Source organism: Convolutriloba macropyga, chromosome 8 (genome assembly GCF_964194025.1).
Source record: "Convolutriloba macropyga chromosome 8, txConMacr16.3, whole genome shotgun sequence".
In the NCBI taxonomy this organism is placed as follows: Eukaryota; Metazoa; Xenacoelomorpha; order Acoela; family Convolutidae; genus Convolutriloba; species Convolutriloba macropyga.
This window is the reverse complement of record NC_134475.1, coordinates 24,683,956-24,700,905: the sequence shown is the minus strand read 5'-3', so window position 1 is coordinate 24,700,905 and position 16,950 is coordinate 24,683,956. Positions and strand designations below refer to the sequence as shown.

General features: G+C 33.1%; 1 protein-coding gene across 1 annotated transcript; it reads right to left on the bottom strand.

The window, feature by feature from the left end:
• Positions 1-3,545: 3,545 nt before the first annotated feature.
• Positions 3,546-16,830, bottom strand: LOC142344613 (ciliary microtubule inner protein 2B-like). The gene is made up of 8 exons (XM_075396418.1): positions 16,529-16,830; positions 15,463-15,696; positions 10,407-10,482; positions 9,939-10,104; positions 9,551-9,778; positions 8,994-9,171; positions 4,375-4,493; positions 3,546-3,949 (listed from the first exon to the last, which is right to left on the bottom strand). The coding sequence occupies exons 2-8, from the start codon at positions 15,564-15,566 to the stop codon at positions 3,813-3,815; spliced, it is 1,008 nt and encodes a 335-aa protein (XP_075252533.1). The 5' UTR covers positions 15,567-15,696; positions 16,529-16,830; the 3' UTR covers positions 3,546-3,812.
• Between the last annotated feature and the right edge of the window lie 120 nt (positions 16,831-16,950).

Here is a 16,950-nt window from a genome sequence, read left to right as displayed (position 1 = left end):
TCAAAAAATGAGAAACTACAACAATCAAACAAACTAAACAAAAAATACTGACTACTAATAATCTTGAAGCTTTTTTCCCTCAGAAAAATTTCATCCCTTTGAAAATACATGTTTCAAAAATATGTTCAAGACCACTTTTTGTTTTTGAAATCGGTCCAGTATTATATCTGCACGATCTGAAAAAATTCATTGGCCCATGAAGATTGATTGACTCAAAATTGACCGAAAAATAAAAAAAAAATGAAATCAATTAAAAAACTTAAAAAAATATTGCTGAAAATTAAGAGATTAATATCTTCAGAATCATTTCTGTGTCTCTAGAGGCTGTCCGTTAACCCAATTTCAAGCAATAAAAAATGCATTGGCTCAAAGATCGATAGGCAATAACTTTTAGAAAAAATATCAGCTATCTAATAACTTATTATCAAACCCTGGATGAGGTTAGCTGGCTACTGAGGCAAGAAAAACTGAATATAAGACAACTTTTTTGAACAAAATTGCAAATTAAAGTTGTTAATGTTAATTTTTACCAGACCACGGAATAGCTTTTCTGGCACTTGAGAACGGATAAATATCAACAATTGACTAAAATTTAAGGAAACCTAAAAAAAAATTGCCAATGTTATTTAAAAAAAGCAAAAATTCGAGTCATTAAAATGTTGAAAACCAATCCATTATTACTAAAAACCATGCATTGCTCCATTTTCAAACCACAAAGGATATTTCATGGCCCCTGAAGCTGGAAAAACTCAAAAAATGACAAAACTTGAAAAAAATTGCAAAAATTAGTATAATTTTGCATGTTTGTTTTCGTAGTACCAAAACATTTAGCTCATAAAACGGTCATAACAAGTTATTTTGTCTTGCAAAAGGCCTTCATCATTTTTCAAAAACTTCAACATAGGACTAAAACAAAAAAATTTACAAAAAAACATGAAAAATTGCAACATTTTTAGTCCAAAAAATCGTCAAAATGGCTTTTTAACCTTTAATTAAGGCCATGCCAGCAGTTGCATCAGACTAAGCACATGAAGGACTAATGAAGCTCACTTTGGGCCTTTAATGGAACTTAATGCCCGCTGGGCTTTACCTGTTTATCCCGTTTTGAAATATCAAAGTCATTGAAAAATGTGTGAACACATCTTAAAAAAAACATAGCCGGAAGAATTCCGGAAACGAATCGAAATCCACTTATATGCCATCCTACTCATCATACAAAACCTCCTACTCGTCAAACAAACGCCTCCAATTATTTACGATTATCTTGAAATAAAACCATAAAACAAAAAGTAAAAAAAAATCAAATCTATTGAAATATGATAAAAAATCTGATCAAATTCTGTCATAAAATGATACCCCAAAAAACTATCTCTGCCTTAATTACTTCATCAATACCACACATCAACTACTAAAACCATTTATGAGATTTTTAAAAAAAACTTGAAATCAAATCATGAAAAAATAAGCTCTTACAAACAACTTTGCCTAAAAACTGGAAAAAATTTAATATATTTTTTAATATTATAAAAGCACATAGATCTAAACAAAAATTTTTTTCAGCCCAATATGGTACCCAGATGCTCGCAAAACAAAAGGCAAGTCATAATAGGTTAAGAAAATTGTCAAAAGAACAGAAAAAACCGAAAAACTGCAAAAAGTTATGAAAATTAGTTCCATTTTTCAACATTTTTCGTCATTGCTCAACAAAAAAATGCTTCATATCCACTAAACTGAAACCACATGTTAACTAAAAAATGCACAAGTAATAGGGGTTTCCTCAATACTCATTTGAGGCAGTAAAACAAAACAATACTAAAAAAATCGTAAAAATTAGCCCAAAAATCAGCAAAATACATGAAAACCATCCCAATTAGCATAAAATTCACATAAATTTTCAGAAACCTTCAAACCACCAGCAAACCCAGCCTAAAATTAAAACCAAATCATAACGAAACCTCCTTACCAAAAAAATGAGAAAATGCCGCACTTGAACAAAAATTTTCGCACGCATTTATAATCGTTTTCACACCTCAATATCTGGCTCTCTAGAAAACAGCGATATGAACAAAAAACCATTCTTTTTTCGCTCCGCTCTTCGGTTTGTTCAGCAACAAAATCACTTCAAAAGTTTTTCACGTGTTTCATTTCCCGTTTCAAAATTCACTCCAATAAAAATGATTAACAAAAGGACTTCTCCAATACTCCTCTTCGAGTCGTAAAAAAGGACTTCTCCAATACTGTTCTTCGAGTCGTAAAAACACAACGCCCCAATACTATTCAAATTCTTTGAATCGTAAAAAATTTAGGAGCGCTATAATAGCCGCCTGGAATTGAGGGCGCGGCTATTAAAAATAAATAATTTTTTATCTGAAATCTGAATTAAAATGATATCAGCTTAGTTTCGGATGTAATCGTAGTTTACAATAAACATCATTTATAGAGTCTTGGTTTATAAAAAAATTACTTTTTTTATTACTTCATTCTATCGCCAAAAAGTTCAGCGAGTGACTAAAGTATGATGGAACATCATTATGTTACGTAACAGCCATGGGATGCTATTGGTCTGTGAATTATTTTTAAAAAATACTTGAAGCCAAATCTTGAAAAAATAAGCTCTTTCAATCAACTTTGACTAAAAAAACTGGAAAAAATTTAATATTTTTTTTTAATATTATAAAAGCACATAGATCTAAACAAAAATTTTTTTCAGCCCAATATGGTACCCAGATATTCGCAAAACAATAGGCAAGTCATAATAGGTTAAGAAACTTGTCAAAAGAACAAAAAAAACCGAAAAACTGCAAAAAAATTAGGAAAATTAATTCCATTTTTCAACATTTTTCGTCATTGCTCAACAAAAAAAAGCTTCATATCCACAAAACTGAAACCACATGTTAAAAAAAATGCGCAAGTAATAAGGGTATCTTCAATACTCATTTGAGGCAGTAAAACAAAACAATACTAAAAAAATCGTAAAAATTAGCCCAAAAATCAGCAAAATACATGAAAACCATCCCAATTAGCATAAAATTCACATAAATTTTCAGAAACCTTCAAACCACCAGCAAACCCAGCCTAAAATTAAAACCAAATCATAACGAAACCTCTTAACCAAACAAAAAAATGAGAAAATGCCGCACGTGAACAAAAAATTTCGCACGCTTTTTGAATTTTTTTCACACCTCAATATCTCGCTCTCTAGAAAACAGCGATATGAACAAAAAACCACTCTCTTTTCACTCCTCTCTTCGTTTTGTTCAGCAACAAAATCACTCCAAAATTTTTTCACGTGTTTCATTTCCCGCTTCAAAATTCACTCCAATAAAATTGATTAAAAAAGGACTTCTCCAATACTCCTCTTCGAGTCGTAAAAAAGACTTCTCCGATACTCCTCTTCGAGTCGTAAAAAAGGACTTCTCCAATACTCTTCTTCGAGTCGTAAAAACACAGCGCCCAATACAATTCAAATTCTTTGAACTGTAAAAAATTTAGGAGCGCTATAATAGCCGCCTGGAATTGAGGGCGCGGCTATTAAAAATAAATAATTTTTATCTGAAATCTGAATTAAAATGATATCAGCTTAGTTTCGGATGTAATCGTAGTTTAGAATAAACATCATTTATAGAGTCTTAGTTTATAAACAAAATACTAATTTTTTTATTACTTCATTCTATCGCCAAAAAGTTCAGCGAGTGACTAAAGTATGATGGACTTCAGGGGAAGAATCGCGCAGATATGAACAAATGACATCATTATGTTACGTAACAGCCATGAGCTGCTATTGGTGTGTGAGGCGGTGGTGTTACGTAATATCACTGCCGAGCGCTTTTCGAGGCAAGTAGTCGTCTCTCGTTGGCCTTGTGTATTCCATAGGTTGGGAACTCGTGTCCACACACAGATAGACTTCTGCTCATATTGCCGTAAGTCTTTCCAAAGGCGTAAGGCTCATCTGAAAAAAAACAGAATTCACGATTCACGAAAGGAGAGAAGAAGGAAAAGTTTTGTATAATCATTACAACATTTACACCTAATTCAAGACAAAACATTCTTGCATTTTCAGTTTACTATTAAAATTTCAATGAGTTAATTACCAAGTCAATCATTGTACTTTGGGTTATATTTCTTATTACTGCGCATTTTTCAGAAATGCTTACATGAAAAGAAATTTAAGGCCTTGAAACATAGGACATTGGGAAAAGTTAAATAAAAGATAATTCGTTGATTAATTGATTTAAGAAAATTTCAAATAGAAATAAAATTATTTTTCGGTTTCCGAGTATCAATGAGAAATCTCAGAAAAAAATTTCCTTTCTTAATGAGAGGGTAGTTTTTGTACAGACATGGTAAGTGTTTGTGTTGTTATGTGTGTCTTACGTGGTAGGTATCCAGTATATTTCGGGAGCATGCCCGTCTGGTGGTAGAGACGCCTATCCATGTCATCACAGGAACCCATCCTGAAAATGGCCTCCTCCCCACTTGGCAACAAAGTCTTCCTACATCATAAAAGACAACGTTTGTTGAAAAATAATTATATATATCAAGCTGGAATTTTAACAAGGAGAATCTGTAACATGCGTTTGCACAATGCTCCAGCCGTTCAACTGCAAAGCACTGCCAAAAATTATTGAAAACTTTTTGGTTAGTCTTAAATGCTAAAGTTAAATCGTCTGGTCACACATTGTCGTGCTCCTGCTACGATATTCGGTATGAATTTAAAAATCGATTGTGGTTAGAATCATTGATGCACTCTTTGCTTTTGAAACTATAGCAAGAAATCCCTTGATATTTTTCTCCAATTATTGTTTCGTGTTCTTTAAATTTGATCGTCAACAACCTGTATGTGCGTTTGAAGGTTATTTAACATTTTGTTAGTAAAGGTTCCACTTTCTTTGTCCTAAGTTAGGGAAGGTGAAAATCGAACAGAAAATCCGTCTTCATACAACCAAGAACCCTAAATACAGTTTCGTTTTCTTTTTAATTTTCGGCAGCATATGATAAAATTTGCTTGTTGCCTTTTTAATAACCAAAAATAATAAATGAATTGAAAATTCGAAAACAATTCTCATTGTTAAAGATCAGATTATTCATATAAGAATTACTGCAGCCTTTTTCTTTTCTGTTTTTGTTAATTCGCTATTAAAAATGGCAAAACGAGCGGCGTGCTGATATCTAAATATGCATCTCTATTGGTAGTGAGAAATCACACATTTGTTGTAAAGAGCACTGTAGTATTACGAGAGCCGTTACAAATGAACGGATAATTAATCCCGCATTAGAGCGAACGTATTAAGGCGCTAATTAACCATTCTTTCGCCGCGCGCTAAACAAACTAACGCTTGTTAAGACTACCAGTACACAAGTATTTAAATAACTCAGTTCGACTTATTTAAATAACACAACTTTAGGCCTGGATCTCCTCGCTTATATCCAGGATAGAAAACGTACTTTGTTGAACCTAGGCGGCCTGTATAACCACACTTTCGTTTGATTTAAATTACTTCTGCTTTTGACAGTTGCAATGCAGATCCTTTTCCCCAAGTTCAATAAAGATGAAGCAGATTGCTTCAGGGGAAAAGACAATAGAGTCTCATAAAAAGCCCCCAAGAAAACCATAATTGTTGCGGTTTTAGAAGAGGGGAAACGCAGAAAACAGGCGCCTACGTGATCAATAATTGATGCTCTCATCTTTTTAGGTTTTTATTATTTTTTGGAGTTTCAATAATTTTCCGTAAGATAAAAAAGAGTTATTTCTCTTGCCTTCTCGGCCAATAGGAAAATTAAGAAGCACCTCACTATGAACGTGAGTTTGTGATTCGCTCCCTATCGGCTCAAACGGAGCTGAGGGGGATTTATTGTTTCTCTCAGCGAAGTAGGACGAAACAAAATTAGAGAGACAGAACCAACTTCCAGAAGTCAGTAGCAAACAACTGCTTTCATTTTTTTTCGAAAAACCACTTAAAACTTTGACCAAAAAAATATTCGAACAACATTGTTTAAAAACTTAAACAAATATTCCTAGATTCAATTTCATAAATTTCTTTTCTTGTCAAAACTGAAGAACTACTCAACTGAACGATCGCCTTGCTGCTCATCTCGATTCCACCACAACGCAACTGGTAATTAGTAAGCTGTAATTTTATATTTACTCTTTTATAAATTTAACACTTTCAGCCCCCCAACTATTTTAAATTGTGACTTATAGCACAGACAGGTCTTAGGCATATATCTTTGCCTTCGATTTGTTATATCTTTTGTCAAGTTTGATTGGCGTACATAAAGAGATCCCGTATTGTGAGATATGTAGCAGCCCAGCCAAATTTGATAACTGGTGCGCCCAGAGGAAAGAATCACGCCTGAATTTTTGTTTTTCAATCCGATCGTATTAAACTAGAAAAATAACCACTACCACAGAAGTGAAAGCACACTAATAGACAAACAAATAGAGTAATTTATATCAAATTTACGGCCGAAATACAGTAAATTTACATTAAAATAGTAACAGGCAACTGATTTTTTGCTCTTGTAAAATTGTTCCGACCCGGGTGGGGGTAATCTATGTCCGATTTTTGGTTTTTTTATATGATAATTGAAGTATTTTAACACTTTATAGTCAAAATATAACCAAAAATCATCCCCCCAAAACCTACTTAGCCTAATTTTCACCCAATTTTCATTAAATTTATGGTTAAATTTTAGTATTTACACTTTAAATAAACGAAATTCAACCAGATTTTATCCACCCAAAACACATTTAATTGTTTTTAACCCAATTTTCACCAAACTTATGGTTGATTTTTAGTATTTTCACTCTATATAATCGAAATTTATACAGAATTCATCCCCCCAAAACCTGTTTAGTCTATTTTTGACCCAATTTTTACCAAATTTATGGTTAAATTTTAGCATCTACATCCCAAATAACCAAAAATTATCCAAATTTCGCCACCCCAACACCTAATTATTCTACCCTTTAGCCGATTTTCACCAATTTCACAGTCGAATTTTAGTATTTTCACACTAAATAGCCGAATTTTAACCAAAATTCATCCCCCCAAATCATATTTAGAGTAACATATGTCTAGTTTTTACTGAGTTTCTGCCCAAAATATAGCATTTTCAAACAATTTAACGTAAATTTAACCAGAATTCATTCCCCAAATACGTGTTTAGTGTAATTTATACCAAATTTTCTACACATTTAAGCACAAATTGTTGCATTTGTTTCTTGAACTTCAATATTAGAGGCGATAAAATTAAAGCGAACGTACATAATTTTGTAACATTGTTTCGTAAACAACATAAAGAATCAAAAAGTTTCGGTTAAAAATAATTTTAAAAATTTCAAAAATGCTCGGTTTTACAAATAATTAGAAATTAACAATTTTGTTTAAAAACGTTTTCTATTGAAAAAATCTGCAATAAAATTTAAAAAACACAATGTTATCAACCCAAAATTTCCGAGCATTCATTCTTTAAAATCAAATTAATAAAGTTTCATTCGAGAGCTCATAAAAGTTGGAATTCAAATAAATTTATTTAAAACAGTTTTTAGGAAGAAACAGATCAATTTGGTCAACTTTGTCAATTTGGAGGTTTTTCCTTAATTACACTAAAAGTATGAAGGTTTTCATTGAAACTAAAACAATTTCTAACCTTCCGATCAACTAATTTTTAGTGGTAGATCAGTTTTCTGCTTTAACTGGAATATAAGCAGTTTAAATTACATTCGATTGTTGTTTGGAAAGAACATTTGTTTAAATTTTATTTTGACTTATCTTTCATTTTATCTTGTTAATGACTTCTCCGGATATAGTATAGGCCATTTTCTTTTTGTTCAGCTTGCAGATCATACGAAACTAGTTAAGAGTTTGATCTGCTGGTTTGAGAAAGCAAAAAATATTTTAGAAATTTCGGAAGAGTTCAGGAAGGAACAGATAACTATCTGATCAAAAATACGCTGCCTCTAATTGCAGCGTAAATGGAATTGCTCAGTTTCAAATATCAGTCAGATGCCTGAAGAAAATCAAGGTTTTTTTGGAAGGCGAACTTATAAAACTCGATTCAAGCTGCCGTTACCATGGTATTCAAACTGATGCAAAATTATTGTCGAAAATCAACTAACCGTTGATTAAATGTTGTGAGAAACAACAGAAATTATTTTTGAAAGATGGAAATGTTGCTTTCAAAACAATTGCGCGTTCACATCTGTAGTTCAGCAGATTTTTCTTGAGACTTTAGCTGCTAGAAATATACAGCTATTAAATCAAGTTAGCATGGGAACGAAATTGCTATTTACCCATGAAGCTCGATAGTTTTCGTGATCTTCTCCTAAAAGTTATTGTCTTGCCAGCTAAACATTTTTATCTCAAAAATTATCTAATCATAACCTCAAATAGATTCATGGTATTAAGGATTATCTGAAAAGTTAAATAGTTTGGCCAATCCTCTGAATAATAAGCAGAACCTAAGAACAAAACAACAGTACGAAAAAAAAAGAAAAATAGAGAAAAATGGAGTAAAAAATTCTCTGATACAAAAAGCGCTGAGAAGTGGAGTAGGTTGTCCTCACTTATTGGAGCTTTGAATTCTTATCGTAATTGTAAACACGTTTTCAATGGTTCCTTTCTTTTCAATCAATTTGACATATTTGTCAAAAAGTACCCTCCCACAGACATATTGTTTTTTTAAATATTACATTTATATCTAAAAGCATTTAAGAACAGCCTCAGTTTGATCATCATATTTCATTTTTAACCGATAACGTTTGGTGAATTGTGATTTGATAATTATAACACAAAAGTATTTAACCTAAAATTACGCTGTTTTATTTTACGTTTCCTCCAAAAAAGGAAAGATCTCAAAATGTTAGAGCTTGCAAAGTTACATGTTACCTGTTGTAAATAGATACTTTGCAGCAAGCAACTTAGAAAATTAAGATGTAAATCAAGCCTGAGCTGTAAGTCTCACTAGCTCTTCTTGTGAGTCCTACTCACCTGTCAATGGGCACTCCGAGTGTGGCGGCATGACTCATGGAGTTTTTGAAGAAGTCCTTGAACCCCTTCTCACTCGTCACGTGATACCTCCCTCCCAATCCAGTGTCTGTGACCTGTGTCCGTGGCACATAACCAGTGTACCCCGGAATGGGCGCTTCTGTTCCTGTCCTCTTATCCTCTGAAATTAAAAATTACTATCTTTAAATATACAAAGCAATTTCAGCGTGGATTTTCATCCACAAAAAACAGACCTACGTTTAAACAGAGCTCGTGTAACCAATTCCAATGATGTCCAATTAACACAAACTTATCGCTTCGTTCAAGCTTTTGTAAGAAATCAGATTTCTCCTTCTCAATTTCGTTTTGAACCTCGAAACCATCATCAATTGCTGATGTCTTTCCAAATATTCAGAAGCTAGTTTTTACTTTTTTGGCATGAACGTTTTATGCGACTGCGTCGTTTCGTAGCCGGAATATCGAGTAACAGTTTTTTAATTATAAAAACCAACCAGAAAAACGCTACCTCTTCAGCTGGCCGAGTGGAACAACATGAGTACCTGCAATGGCGGGTGCGCCTTCCTTGTAGTCCTTTAAGTGGTTCAACTTCTTCACGACTAGTTCTGGCTTGGTGATGGGGTGCAACTTGGGGTATGACTTCACCACTGCCTCCAGTCTCTCTAAGTCTGATATCTTCTCCTTCTTAGTGGTGAGGAACTCCTCCACACAGTCCTCGCACTCTGCTCTGTAAGTGCCTCCGAAGATGAAGGGACGTCTAGGAACGTAACCTGAAGAGAAGAAGACATTCTGCTAGTTTTTGTCAAGGAATTAGACTTAAAGATCTTTTAAGATCTCGACTACAAAATCCTTGACAATGAGATCTTTGAGATCTATTAACACCCATATTCTCTCATTGACAGCGCACGGTATTGAGTCTTAAATGTTCACCTGTGTACCCTGGCTTCATTTCTTCTGTCAGTTTGTTCACTCCATCAGCTGGGGGTAGTGTCACACTCCTCTGCAGTCGGGTGATGCCTCCGGTCGTGGCCCCAACAGGAGGCAGAATAGACCCAGTGTGTTTCAAACCCTTGTCTGCTAAGTCATTTAGTCGGATCTGAACAAAACATGGAATTATTCTCCTTCTATTCACCCCAGAATATGATTATCTGTAAATGATAAATGATAATTCGTAAATGGGAATTGCTATAAATTTTTAAATATATATTGATTGTAATGGCTGATCCAATCTCTATTTAGACTGAATAATTTTTTTACGGACGTGATGAATTCATTAAGTTCATCTGACTAAGCTGATGTGATTTTGACACTTGCTAAAATTTATTTCCACTGCACTGTTCCTTTTAAATAGATACAATTTTAATCTTTGAATTAAAAAAAAACGCTTCTCTAGCTAACCTTGTACATTTCGTGCGTTCCTTTTCCATAGGTGTATCCTTCGTGGAATTTGTATTTGGGAATGTAGCCACGGTATCTGTCAACAAACAAACGCGATTCAGAACAAAAACCAATCGAAGAGTTCACGCAAAATGTCTTAATTATTGAAGCTATTAATGTTTCTTTAATAAAGAAACAAACTTAGGGTACAACCGTTGGCCAGCCAAAAAGTTCTATATAGACTTTAAATCGTAGATTATAAAAAGCGAAATTATTGAACACAAAAATTCAATTCAGTTTTCTGTTCATATGCTTACTTTCCCATTAAGTTTTTGGCAATTGATTCATCTGTTTTTTTGAATTCAAACTATCTCGTCCTCAATCTTCCCGTTTGTAAAATTTAAGTATCGAATAACTACAACCTGTCTTTGAAACTTTTGGACAACCTTAATGGTACTTGACTCATCAAAAAAATGCATCAAAAAGAATTGTTGGAAGATCTTTTGTTTTTGTTTTTTGAAGTTGTCGGTGGAGATATGTTCAATTTGTGCACAGCATTTCTTCAACTTTTGGTTTTTTCAAATAAATTTTATGTAAAATCTGAATGAAAGATTTGAATAAGTTTTTTTGGGAGTCTGCGTTAATTGTCAATGTTCAGTTGGGTTAAACCAAGACAAAACGTATTGTTTTGGTCAGACTGTGTTTCAATTTTTTTAAATAAAAATAACAAGGCGGCTCGGTATTGTGCGATCGCACATAAGGTTTCGACCCCGTTCATCCACAATTTTTGCATAATTGTCTAGCAAATGAGGAACAGATGGAAAAACACAGATGGAAATGAGGAACAGATGGAAAAACACAGATGGAAAAACACATAGCCTCCAAAGCAAATAACTCAGTGGAGCAAAAAATGATGCATTAGATTGATGAGATATGTCGATATTAAGAAAGTGAGCGAAGACGAACGGCAAAATCAAACAACAACAACAAACATTAATTACGTCAAAAAATTTTTGTCCGTTTTAAAAAAAAACTTAAAAACAAAGTCAAAATAGCGTCAGATGAAACTGAAAATAAACAAAATAATTTGTAATTCACCAGAAAAAAAAAAGGTTATTCACCAGTTCATAATAAAGCTTGGTAACAATTAGACAAAAAGAGAACAGAAACTTTAAAGTTAGAAAATTCGCTGAACTTTTTTTAAAAAAAAAAAAAAACAGTTAATTTCAAAGTAATAAAACCATTAGGAATCAACTAAAACCACCCAAAGGTTTACAATTACCAATGCTTCTATAGAAGAGAATGAAGAACTCTTGGTATTCAATTTTTAATGCAGTTACAAAAAGAACAACAAATAGACAACAAACTAAAAGTCAATTAAAACTTGCCAGAAAATGCTTTGGAAGCCGTAAAGCCATACTTTGGCCCAAAAATATGTTTGATTACACCATCGTCGAGCACCGATAATGTATTGTGTGGCCGCTCATTACTGAAAATAAGCAACAATTAGACAAAAAAGAAAAAAATGCAAAATAATGTAATACTTAATTATTTCCAAAGACGTAAAAGTCATTAATTACAAAATAAAAAATTTGAATAGGTTCGTCCATTCTTCCAAAGAAAGCCCTTTACACCTACAATTATCCAGAATATGTCTTACGTCTACAAAAAGAACGTCAAATATGACAAATCAAAAATTCATTTACTTCTTTTTGTGAAAAACCCGCGTGGAAGCCAGTAAAGTCATAACGAATTCTCGTAAAACATTAGATTTTGTGATACCAATCCCTTTTGACACCTTTCTTTGAAATGTATTATCTGACCTCTTTTTAGTTAAACTAGGTATCAATTAGGCAAAAAGAAAAAAGCAAAATTATGTAATACTTGTTTTTATCGAAAAAAAATTTATTTCCAAAGATATGAAAGCCATTAACTTCAAAATGAACAAATTGAATACGTTCGTTTATTCTTCCAAAGGAAGCCCTCGAGACCTGCAATTATCCAGAACAAGTCTTACGTCTACAAAAAAACGTCAAATATGACAAAAATCAAAAATTAATTGACTTTTTTTTCTGAAAAAACCAGTGTCGAAGCCAGTAAAATCGGAACGAATTCTCTAAAAACAATAGATTTTGACACCTTTCCTTGACAAACATAATGTCATTTTTAACCTTCAATTAACCAGACCAGGTAACAAACAGACAATAAAAGGAACAAAATTGCGAAGTTGAAACGTTTTTTTTTTCATTTTGGAAAACAATTGTTTTCAAAGTCATGAAATCCATGATCTATCTTCCAATATCAGAACATCGGCTCATCTACTCTTTCAAAAAAAGCCAGTCAAACCAGGTCATTGTACAGGAAATTAAATACGACTAAAAACACAAAGTAAAACCGACAGTTAAAGACAAAATTAAAATTTCAATTAAATTCTTCGAGAAAGTACTTTCGAAGCGCTATAGAACCACAATCTATATCGTTAAGGATTTAAATATTATCAATTGTGCGTTATTGTGAAAGCGAAAATGTGATATATAAATTGACAATAACGTTATAAATTGATAAAACTAGAAAACATGAAAAATGGGCAAATGCCTAAAAATTAAAAAAAATGTGAAATCTAATAGTATCAAAGCCAGAACACCATAACTTAAGGCGTCAAACCGCAATAAAGACTGAATTTGAATTCGACAGAAAAAAGTTACACTTTTTGATTGCTGACACTAAGCTACAAGTGGAACAAATTAAGAGAAAAATGGAGGCAAAGTTCAATAGGCGATTTTTTATTTAAAAATCAAATATTTTAAAAGTCAAAACGACCATAAGTTTTTAAGCAATCAACTGGATAAATTAAATTTGAGCTAATTAGGAAGCCAATAGGACCTATCGCTAGTGAGTTTTGATTTGAAATGATCTGATATTTAATTCATATAAAAAAGATCAAAATTTTTTTTATAAAAAACCGACAGACGACAATCCGAATTATTTTTGGAATGTAACGGTCCAAGATTGGTACAGAACTAGTCCTGCTAATGCTGGTTGTTCATTAAGAATATTTAATTTTTGGAATGTCTTTGATATAGATACTTTGTTAATTAAAAAATCAAAAATAAATGCTGCGTTTTTGATAATCAACGAATAAAGTTAGCAAAAAACGGCAAAGTTTTATATACAGAGCACTCTCAACGAAAATTGAGGTGTATTTAGCCCCTTTTTTAGTCTACAAAGATTGTGTTAGTGGTGTTTGGGTGTGCACTTCCTGCAAATTTAATCAGAGTGGACTAAAGAAACTTATTTCGTGCTGTTTTTGATGAAAAAGTCTAAATTCTGTGAAATATTTAGCCGAAATTTGTGATAAAAAAATTCAATGAAAATAGCCGACAATATATTTTGTCTTTAAACGTAAAATCAACAACATTTTCGTGAAAAATTTTCTTAAATTTTATCAAAATTGGCGAAATTTTAGTCAAAAATTCCGAAAAAAGATGAATGAAATCAACGGAATTCACTCTAATTTCTCGGAAGTTTAAACTTCGATATCTCCCTGACAAAGACCAAAAATCAAAAAAAAATCTTTTTAATTCCATATTCTACGCTGGACAAGCTTTCTAATGATACCAGTCTCAACTCTCTACGATGAATATATCGATCGGCCAAAATTGATTGAACAAAAAAAGAAAAAACCCATTTGAGTATATAGTTTCTCCCCCTCTCAAGAGGGGTCGGAACAATAATCAGCTTGTCATAGCCCATTTTCTACAAAATTAAAAAGAGACTAAACGCAACTCTAAACGTGTTAGCCGGAATATAATCAAATCATCTTCTATACAGGTGTGATAAAATATAACCAAGAAGGATTTATTTGGTTGTTTATCGATTTCAACCCATTTCAAACAAAAACTAATTACTTGCAAATGACTTTTAATGTGTCTAACCAGGTGCAACGATTGTTAAAATGAACCACTCTCTTTGTTAGTTTTTCCGGTGCCATAAAAGCAGAAATTTATAAACTTTGCGGGCACCTTCAAATGCCTATTTATAATTCGTGGCTCTCGCACTTTTTCAGATGTTTTTAGTGGTTCAGCGTCTAATTGATGGCCGCTCTGTTTGGTAAAGACAGCTGCGTTGCAGCATCAAACTTGATTGGTGACAGACTGCTGTCAATTGGCATTTTATGGCCGTAAATTTACATTGATAGAAGTTCCATTTAAAGCATTCCCAATGCGTAGTAGTCTTTGTTTTTAACTTCTTTTGGAACTCATGTTCATCAAAGATTAAAGTTAATTGGTTCTGCTGGGACTTAACCCAATTATTTTTCCTTATGTTTGCGGCTAAATTTGGTCAAAATTATCGACTAGAATGACGCCTCAATATATATCGGACAATTTAATTTTTGTGATAATTTTGCGTCCCATAATTTTTGTGATAATTTTGCGTCCCAAAAATATGCGTCTAATTAGTTAAATTGTATTTAACTTTAGACTTGTAACTTCAATGTGGGATTGTACTAAATTACGAATAGTGTAGTTTGGCATTGGGTATTTTGCTATTGGTATTTTGGCATTTGGCGTTTTGGCACATTGGATAATTTGGATATTTTGGTATTGGGTATATTGTCCTGAAACCGTTTTGTAGCCAAAAAATGATTGTTGGATTTTGTTTACGGCAAAACCACATCGGTTGAGTTGTAGAAAGTCAAATAATATGCTAGAAATAATTTTAAAATCATTTTTATTTTTTTTCCAACTTAGAACAAACTAAAGTTCGGTTTTCTTTCTTTAATCTCATAAAAATTTCTAATTTCTGATTTCTTTACATAAGCTTATTTGAACAGATGTCCGGATCAGAAGCGGTTTGCCAGAATTGTATTTTACCATAACCTCTGGTGATTTATTTTCCGGATCACAATTTTATCCCATTTTTTTGCTGGATCGGTTTTTGAGATGTACAATATTAAGCGAGTTTATTAATACAACAAGGGCATGAACGATAAAAATTGCTCTATACCCTCTGAGCGGGAATATATAATAGGAAGGACCCGAGTTCGTTAACTGACGAGTTCGTGTTTGAGACTTACCCTGGGACCATAGTGCCTTCTTTGAGATCAGCGAAGTGGGATCTGTCGTTGACTGTGAGGACATGTTTGGGATTTGTGGACAGGAGATCAAGGGTACTAGTCATGTCTGCTTCCTCTCTTTACACTCTATCCTCTCTAGCAGCTGATTAGATACCAATACCAGTTAATAACTAGTGATAACTAGATTGGTTAGCACTAGTTGGCCGTAAAAAGGTAACTATGACTGCAGTGAAACTGAAACATTGAAACAATGTCGTTGCAGCAACAGACTGCAGACCAGAAAACTAATTCTAATGGCTCCAGTGGTAGAAAAAAGTATATTCTAAACGCCCCCACCCCAACCCAGTACGTTATTACTTTATGCAGTCTACAGTTTTTTTGCGCCCCTACAGCAAATGGGTCTTTCCCATTATAGCCCCCTTCTTCGTGGTCAGATAGCCTATAGCCCCCCCCCCCCACCCCCCCCCCCCAATCATGATAATTATATCATAATAGGGGGCTATAATTTTACAGGGTTGGGCTATAACGGGAAGGACCCCAGCAAATAATGATATAGTAAAATATAAATTGTTCCTGGGGTTTGTAAAAATTATCTATAACCATTAAGTTGGGGGGGGGGGGGGGGTCACAAACGGAAAAGAACCAAAATTGTTACCTGATTATTCTAGGGCTTAAGAGAATTTATTAATTACTTAAATTTTTAACAGGAAGGTTACAAGCTTGGTAACTGGGAACCAAGAAAATTCTAACAATTAATCTTCAAGTGACGACCAATAGATAATAGATAGCATATATTATTAACATTGATTGATTACACGTTCTACTTCTCATTAATTTGTCTCACAAACACCTGCTTTTTTCCATGGAAAACAGTGAAAATAAACAAAACATTTCATGCTTTGTAAACAAACACTCGATAAACAATTGAATGTCGGTGTAGCAAACTATGTTACGATGAAAAAAAGAACACAAACATTCACGTATTGCGCGGTGCTACTTCAAATTAGTCCATGGAAATTTTTATCGTTTTTTAAGTTTCCTCGAAGAAGAAGTACTTCTATCTAACCTGGGAACTTCAAAGTAGGCTGGCGTATTCCCAAGAAATATATCCAAGGAAAAATAAATAAAACGTGGGAGTAGCTTTGTTCGCTTAGAAGATAAATGAGTGTTATTTGTTTGTTTGTTGTTATTGATAGGATGGGAATGATGGTTCAAATAATGCTTTATTACACAATATGAATACGCTCTTGTATGTAGTGTATTTATGTATGCTTGTTTTCTGGATGGAAGATTCAATAAATTAGAGGCTATTTGTAGGCACGTGCACAAAATATACACAATACTACCTGTGCTGCTATATCAATCACTATCAACTGTATCTAGAGATGGTGTAATAAAATCATAACTAAACTGGTTATAACAGTTTTACTCAAAATGTACACCTCGGCAAAAAGTATGCTGGCCATTTTTGTTCAAGATCTGCAGTGA